This window comes from Halyomorpha halys, unplaced genomic scaffold (genome assembly GCF_000696795.3).
Source record: "Halyomorpha halys isolate HHAL.00 unplaced genomic scaffold, Hhal_1.1 Scaffold5.1, whole genome shotgun sequence".
Taxonomy (NCBI): Eukaryota; Metazoa; Arthropoda; class Insecta; order Hemiptera; family Pentatomidae; genus Halyomorpha; species Halyomorpha halys.
This window is the reverse complement of record NW_027106871.1, coordinates 1,374,859-1,383,202: the sequence shown is the minus strand read 5'-3', so window position 1 is coordinate 1,383,202 and position 8,344 is coordinate 1,374,859. Positions and strand designations below refer to the sequence as shown.

The following is an 8,344-nucleotide window of genomic DNA, read 5'->3' as shown; positions in this document are numbered from 1 at the left end:
CGACTATTACAGCACTTACTAGACAAACGGTCCAAACTTCCAATTCATTACAAAAGACTGATTTACATGAGAATAATAAGACCTATCTGGACATACGGCGTTGGGCTCTGGGACTCCACTAAACCTTCGAATTCCTCTCGTATCCAATCCTTACAATCCAAAATACTTCGTAAAATCTTTAATGCTCCCTACTTCGTCACAAATAAAAATAAATAAATAAATCCACACAGACCTTAATGTTCCATTTGTAACCGATCTAGCCTGAACCAGATATCAATCCTTCCATTACAAACTCCCTAAACACTGAAACCCATTAGTCTAATCTTGCTTCCTGTTTTATTTCGAACAATCCTCCGAGGCGTCTGAAAAGAAGATGGCTTCGAGACCTTATATTGTAAAAATGTTTTTAGAGTGCTACCATTGGGTAGTTTCACAACATGCTTGTACCATACCATTATGATTTCCTCAAATTTACTTGATGTATTTATGTACAGTTGTAAATATCAATAAATAAATTTTTAAAAAAAGATTCAACTGGCTTCATTTTCTTGGGTTAATTTTTATTTGTTTTTTTAAGCTACCTGTTCATTTTTATATTAATTTCAATATTAAACATTTAATGATGAAATTAAACGATCACAAAGTATGTGTTGATACTTCTTATTCTTAGTCAGTTAAAACATAGTCATTAATTAAATATAGATATATAATCAATGATACATATTTAATATTGTTTATAACTGACAACAAAAATGAAGAGTTGAATAATAACATTCTTTTTTATGTTAAGCTGTCTCTAGAAACATTATTATCAATGATTCCAAAACAAACAAGAACAAGTACGAATTGTTAAAAAAATGTTAATTAAAAGGTCAAAGAAAAAAATAGGCCTCACCTTTTTTTTTTTTTTTTTCATTGAAGTTATTAGTAACAAAGGTAATCTAAAATAAATATACACAGTTTTTTCCATTCCATTCTAATTTTCTGTGAGATTGTAGGTTTTGATTCTGAGACCATCGATGCCAAATACTCAATAAAATAAAATAAGTGTGAACCCTCAGATTGTCCTTTCATTACCATAAAATGTAAACATAAACAAATATTTCGGAATAGCCTTTGTTCTTGAAGACAGGATTTTTATTTTTTCAAAACCATAGCATTATTACTTATGTTTACATTTTTGTTTTTTCCTATTTAGAAATAATCATGCAACTACATTTACACATTTATCATTCCCTTTATAATCAAGACCACTTAATAATTTTTTTTTTGTTCACTTGTTTTTATTCGTTAAACATTTTGGTACCACAACTCACCGAAGATAATCTGGATGAAAAATAGAATTTAGAAAAAATAATAAAATTTATTCAAATAAATAGAATAGAATCACAATATTAATATACATGGTTAAATTAAATTAATATATTTAGTGCGGATACAAAGTATGGTTTAACATGTACGATTTCAAACTGAATCATTTCTGAGGACAGATAGTATGATTGGGATCAGGAACGCACATGAAGAGAGTGGAGTCGAAAGAGCTATCTGGTAGGCAGGTTTTTGAGTCCTTCTGCATGTAATAGGACCCGTCTGGGAGTTTGGTCTCCTTGCAAGCGTAGTACTTGGTGCAGTCGGTAGCGTCCGGGATGTTACCGTTGCCATGAGCATTGCAGTCTGGCTCGCACACCTGGCTAGTGAGTCCGATTTGGTAATAAGGAGGGCAGACACCGACTACTAGTGGGGAATCAGCATTTTCGTCTTTCTTGCACATGGCATAGTACCTCGGGAAGTTTGTATGTTTCATCTTCTTCAAGGTGTTTCCGTCACATTCGAACTTACCGCAGGAGCTTGAATCGGTTTGGGGTACGCACCGCTGCTCAGCTGCATTGTAGACATTTCCATCAGTGATGCATTTGAATTTTCTTGGTGTGTAGGTTTTGTCACAATAGTGGAACTGGGTGCATTCTGCGTCAGGGAAGAATTGTTTCTTCTCAAGACATATGAAGGAGTCTTCTGTGTCTCCACAATTCAAGGATGCAACGGTTGAGCATGTGCCCGAAGTGGAATCGCAAAAAGGACGATCAGTGGGACAGGGAATATCAGAGTAGTGGATCAGCGTGCCATCGTCTTTGGGACGGCACACCGTGGCGGTTTTACAATCGGAGCAGGAGAAAATCTTGTTACTGGTGCAAACAACGTCCTCATTAGCCTTGATTAGAGAGTTGGATCGCAGGCGCCTACTCGTTGGGTCAGGTTTCACTTCAACTGCCCAGGACGGATCAGGCCGTCTGATATTCGCCTTAATTCCAACCTGAAATGAAAAAACAATTGTTCGAATCTTATTAAGTAACAAATGATTAAGAAACATAACAGTAAGACCATTAGTTTGAAAAAAAAATAGTCTTGATTAATTATGGTAATAGATTTTCTAAGGCAACTTTTAAAAAGTTTAGATAATTTTAGGCCTTATCAGCGACTGTCCTGGTTGATACAAATTTTCAGTTAAATACTTTTTATTAATAAAAGTACCAAGGATTTGGTTTAGCCTATTCAAAATAACACCATAGTCTCAATTGCATTCAGGTTATAAAATATTTTGAAAAAAAATGAAGAATTTGATAAATAGAATGGACAAAAAAAAAAACGGAAGAGACTCGAGTATGTCTTTGACTTCTGTCACAACAGCCCTGACGAAGCCCTGCAACGTGGGGCGAAACGTTGGCTCAATAAAAATAGTATAATTATTTACTATTTGAGTTTTTTTGACCGCACCCGAACCATATTCCATTCATCTATACACACGGTCCATCATCAATAGTCTTCAAGAATTTGATATGATTAATTTACCAGAAAAATAAAAATTGATCGTAATTTTATGTTTTATAAAGTTTGTGTGAACGAATAATATCAGAAGGAAGGAGCCTTTGTGATATTTTTTTTTTTAATTATTTGAATTTATTTGTTTAGTTAGATCTATGAATTTTCACTCATGCGTTAGGTAAAGCAATGCGAGTTAGGTATAGCGATAAAGCACTCATACACAATATGCATTACAAATCCGAACTGATCAAGTTGAAAAAATTCTTAACTGTTTCTGATAAAGAATAAAAAACTGAAATTATATTCACCGAAACCGATAAAAGTAATACATGTAAAAAAAAAATATATATATATATATATATATCCATTTTCTGAAACTCCTTTCAACTACCCTTCTGACCGAAGTGTAAAGAAAAGTACTTACAAAAGCTGCTAGAAGTAATAGCGCAGGGAGTACCCTCATGTTGGTGTTGGTGTTGCTACACAAGGAGAATTCTGATAAATTAGCTACCTGCTTCAGAATATATATCTTTTCAGGTGACGATAAAAGTCATTGATAAGATATGGAATATGTGATAGGGATACTCGGCTATTTCTAGATAAGCTTCGAGCACTTTGCTGAAATTATTTTCTTTCCATTATCGTTCTGAGGCTATAGTCACATCATGTCGTGCCATCATTTCCAATCTAGGACATTTTATTTTCTAGAGAACTCATTCATGAATCACCTTGCTATCTAATAAATGCAGCAAGAAAAATGAAAAGCTTATTAACTAATTTGAAAGAGAAATCAATGGATTTCATATGCTTCAGCATTTTGTTTTTTTATTTTTAAAAATTGAAATGAATTTTGGCAGTCTTAGAATGACCAACAGACTACAAACGAAATGTATGAAAATTTTATAAATAATGATATTTATAATCTATTTTACAAAAATACTATACAATTTTTGTTTATTTTATTTTCTTACTCAATTATAAATGTTAAAGAACGTTTTAATTAATAATACTATTCGTTCATGAAATAATAGTTTAGATTATCATTCGAATTATTAGTAAATATGACTTCCTTTTGATAAGTTAACATAAGAAATTTAAACATTTGGTTGACTGTTTTCTATATACTTTGCAAATACTGCGTCAATTGTTGTGCCACCATTACTTTCCAATGCAAAGTTTGTCATTTTTAAAAGTAATTTATTGTGTAGGAAATCTATTAATTGCTTAGATTAACTTTACCTTAAAAATTAAAATTTCTATTAACTTTATAGTTTTATGGAAGTATTTAAGTCAGAAACATGATTTGACAAAAAACTACGACTACTCCTTAATTGCTCACTCTAACAAACGTTCAAACGTAATGATATAATTATTTACCCAAACAATGTCATTTTTGGCGCTATCTTTTCCATTTTTAGCCTCTGTAACTCGGTGTAGCATCAAGAAACAATTCGGAATTATAACTCATTGCCGAGATAATGAAATATTGATTATTTCCCTATATATAGTAAGCAGCTCTGGTTTTTAACTTTTTTTTAACATGATATTTTAATTCAAATGTAGTAAAATTCATTCCATAAAAAAATGTGCACTTTATGAGCTAAGTGGCTCGAAAGAGCTTAATTCTATAACCTTCTCGGGAATATCCTGAAAATTTAACAAAAAGCTCCATGACAACCGGGTGAGCGGCATGACAGCACATAAAATACAAGCAACCTATGATTAATTTGTTCATATTAGATTTATATATTTGACCATATTTTTTCTGCAATGGCATAGCTCTTGGTTTCTTAGTTACGTGTTTTTCGAGAATATATGTAATTTGCACTTTTACAGTCTCTAGATCCAAAATAAAGCGATTTCAGTTTTCTTTTTCTCCCGCTAATAATGACTCATTATTTTATACCCACTTCTGAATCATATACGATGAAAACTTGGTGTCAGGTAACGGTTAAGACTCTCTATAGGGTCTTAAAAAACTGAAAATAGTTTATAGGTTTGTAAAGATAGCTTAAGAATATAAAATGGTTATATACAATTTTGTTTGCTTAGACATGAATATTTAATTTATTATTGTTGATATTGTTTTGTTGATTCGTCACCGAGTTAAAGAAAACTATCATGTTATCACTTTTTTAAATTCACATATCTATGCATGGAATATATAGTAAGGGAAATTATTACGATCGTGGAAAATTCCGAATTCCAGTTTTCGACGGAAATACACATTTTGAGGTCCAAATAACTAAGTTTTGCAAAATGGTGAGGGTGTTTGTAGCCAGCCTAGCTTGAAAAGAAAAAAGTCGTACGAAACTGAATATGGCTGGGGGGTGACAGCAACTTTTTCGAGAAAATTGACAGACCGTAAGTGCCACTTTGTAGAATCGATTTTTCACATTTTTCCAATTATTTGTAAAAAGGTTCTAAAGATTTAGTGTTGTTTAGTATCAGCTAGGTCTTATGCTGATATAAATAGTCCAACAGGGCTTAAATAGAAGATTTTTATAAAAATCTTTTTAAAGTACCTTTACCAAACTACTTTTTTTGTTTAAAATAATTAACCACCAAAAATTTCTTATGTTATAAAAGATGGATATTTATAAACTATGAAAGTATTTGATAATTAACTTAAGAAGATAAGAAAATTTTTTTTCAGGTTGAAAATAGATCTTTCGAAATAAGAGTTGTAATATAGACTTGTTATATAGCGTTGGAAAACCAATGAGAAAAATAATATATAACGTTGTTAAGTCATACTTACATATAAAGACGTAAAATGCTGTAGAGATTGACAAAAAACAAAAATAAAATAGAGGAGTTTGCCGTTAAACTGGCGAGCACATTAGCATTGTGTTGTTCCGTTTTGCCTTTCAGTTATATATTTTCTTGGTGATGAAATAGCTATTTAGCCCATCCGAGAGGGCACATATTTTCGGAGACCATTTCTAGAATCGAATTTTTTTTGCTTTCTATTGGCCATTTAAAAAAAATAAACCGACTGCTCTACAGTTTCATTTAATAATGTTACTCTTACCCCTGTCTCACAGATCCTTTACCTTGGCCTACATTTGGACAAACGATTAACCTGGAGTCCTCACACTTACCAGTAAAGTTATTAAAAAATAAAATAAAATAAAAATAGTAAACATATTACAATTTGAGTTTAAAAATAAAAACCTTCCCATTCACTACAAAAAATTAGTATATACTACGATAATCAGACGAGAGAGGCGGCGGCGGCGGGATGATGAGGAAAAAGAACCAAGAGGAACTCTTCATTCATGTACATCTTCAAACAAGAATCAACATTCAAGTCTCAAGAACATCACACAAGTAAACTGCAATATTTAAACCCATTCATGTAATACAACTAAATTTGTCACTGACCAACTAATCACATTGTAACTATTTTGTTCAAACCATCCAGAATAGAGGTATTTTATTTTAAAGTATATTATATCAATTTATTATAAATACAGTCCACTCATTACCAGCAAACTATCAGTAATACCTTAATTTAAACCAGCTTACCAATATAATAATTAATTTGGGTAATATCCCCAATTTTTACTCCGGGGAATACCTAAATTAAACATAGGCCGTATTATACCCAAGTAGATCAGTCTTTTGTAATGGATTGGAAGTTTAGACCGTTTGCCTAGTAAGTGTTGTAATAGTCGGAATTGACAAGCAGGTTCCTGTCAGAACAACATTTATTCCAAAATAGCCGGATAACATGAAATCCATATTTTCGGTTCAGTAATAAAGAAAAGAATATAATTTTACATAAAATGAAATAAAAGATATAAACCTAGATAAAGATAAATTTTTAAGAATCAGTACAAGACAATGAATTTTCCTGGAAGGATGACCCTTACGTTTGTTGTACGGAATGATTATCCTTGAAACATTCGCCCAAACATAATCCAAAATAAATTTTAATTTTTTTTAAAACCAGTCTTGTTCTAACGGCCGTTTCTTTCATACTGACTGATGATTGAAAAACAAGATGATTGTGCACACCGACGGTGGGCAGGCCGTCTTTTGGGACCAGAAATGCATTGCACACACGGTGTGCGATTGGTCTCGAATGGGTAATTCAATAATATAAATTAACCTGCACATATTTGAGCCTTTTATTCGTCAAGATGAATAACTGTATAAAATCATTCATAGGATTCTCAACATTAATTCTTTAACAATTTTACATTGAATAAATGATTCAGAGGAGAATATAGTTTTCTTTAACTTTTATAATTTTGTTACTTGGAAAATTACTACATGAAAGTATTGCCAAAGTGATAAATTTAGAAATATCTGTTCTGAAACAAGCGAGGATTAATTTCAACCAAAAAGTTGGGTGTAAGTGAAAGTGTGATGCGCGCTCCACACTAGATTTTTTTTCTTAATACCTGCCACCACCTCTTTCCCTAAGCCATTAACTCGAAATATTTTTAATCAAAATACTCAGCCTTAGTAGCCAGGTTACCTAGATGATATAGCCTTTTCCATCCAGGGAACAATTTGCCTAACGAGCTCAAGGGTATAAAAATCAAACAGGCAATAGATCTCGAGGGAGTGTTATCAGTGAATTGAGAGGGTGTCATCCCTCTGCCTCTCACCCATATCCAATCCAGGGCTCACGGTTAGCTCTCATTAATATGCAAGTGAACACTTGAATAAATATCGAATCCATCACCCTATTCTGTTTAATATTACCTGTCCGGGGTACCTTTCCCGGTTCCAACTGATTCATCCTAAGAAACTGAGTAGGATCCAATAGGATCCTTAAATTATTGGTTTACTTAATTATAGATTACATTATATTTCAGTTACATGTAGTTTTCAATTAGTAATCATACTAAAACAATCTTTGGAAAAACTAATTATATCTAATGAGCGAAGAGCTTATCTTAAGTAATAAATCAATAAGTTATCTAAAATAAATCAATGGTGAAGATTGCCTCATACTTTCAAGAACATTTGATTAAAAAAAAAGTTTATTAAAACGTTATAAAACATCAATTATTTATTTTGGACCTACAATGTAGGTCTCCTTCAGGACTGATGTCATTGGTGAAGATGTAAAAGAATCAAAGGGACTGATTTTTGCATTTCGAAATGTCCATACGTTTAAAATAATAAATAAAAGTTGAAAACTATATCTATATCTGCACACAAATATATAAATATACATATGCAATGGCAGATATATAAATTTGTAGATGAATACAATGCTTTCCTATCCTTGGTAGCAACGTATCAACATAAAAATGGAAATTGGGTACAGAAGTGGTATAGAGTACAGGAAAGTAAGAAGTACAACAGAGGCTTATGACATTTGTTCATTTATTATAATATAGTTTTGTCATACTTATCTTGCAATTTTTCTAATATCATAGTTCAACTACGTTTAATTATTTTCATAGCTGAATCTTGGGAACACCTGAATCTTTGCATGATTATTTTTATCCCTAATCTTATAGACTATTATAATTTTTTAATTGAATTGATTACTTGTTCC

At 31.8% G+C, this 8,344-nt stretch overlaps 1 protein-coding gene across 1 annotated transcript; it reads right to left on the bottom strand.

Annotated features, from left to right (window-relative positions):
• Nucleotides 1-1,343: 1,343 nt before the first annotated feature.
• On the bottom strand, nt 1,344-3,378 carry LOC106692576 (uncharacterized). Its single transcript, XM_014438611.2, has 2 exons — nt 3,245-3,378; nt 1,344-2,311 (listed from the first exon to the last, which is right to left on the bottom strand). The coding sequence occupies exons 1-2, from the start codon at nt 3,281-3,283 to the stop codon at nt 1,475-1,477; spliced, it is 876 nt and encodes a 291-aa protein (XP_014294097.1). The 5' UTR covers nt 3,284-3,378; the 3' UTR covers nt 1,344-1,474.
• Nucleotides 3,379-8,344: the final 4,966 nt, after the last annotated feature.

What these genes read in the sequence shown, in the direction of transcription:
- LOC106692576 (XM_014438611.2), bottom strand. Translation starts at nt 3,283, where the DNA reads ATGAGGGTACTCCCTGCGCTATTACTTCTAGCAGCTTTT. An exon ending in TATTACTTCTAGCAGCTTTT is followed by an intron (nt 2,312 to 3,244) that starts GTAAGTACTTTT and finishes TTTTCATTTCAG; the next exon opens with GTTGGAATTAAGGCGAATAT.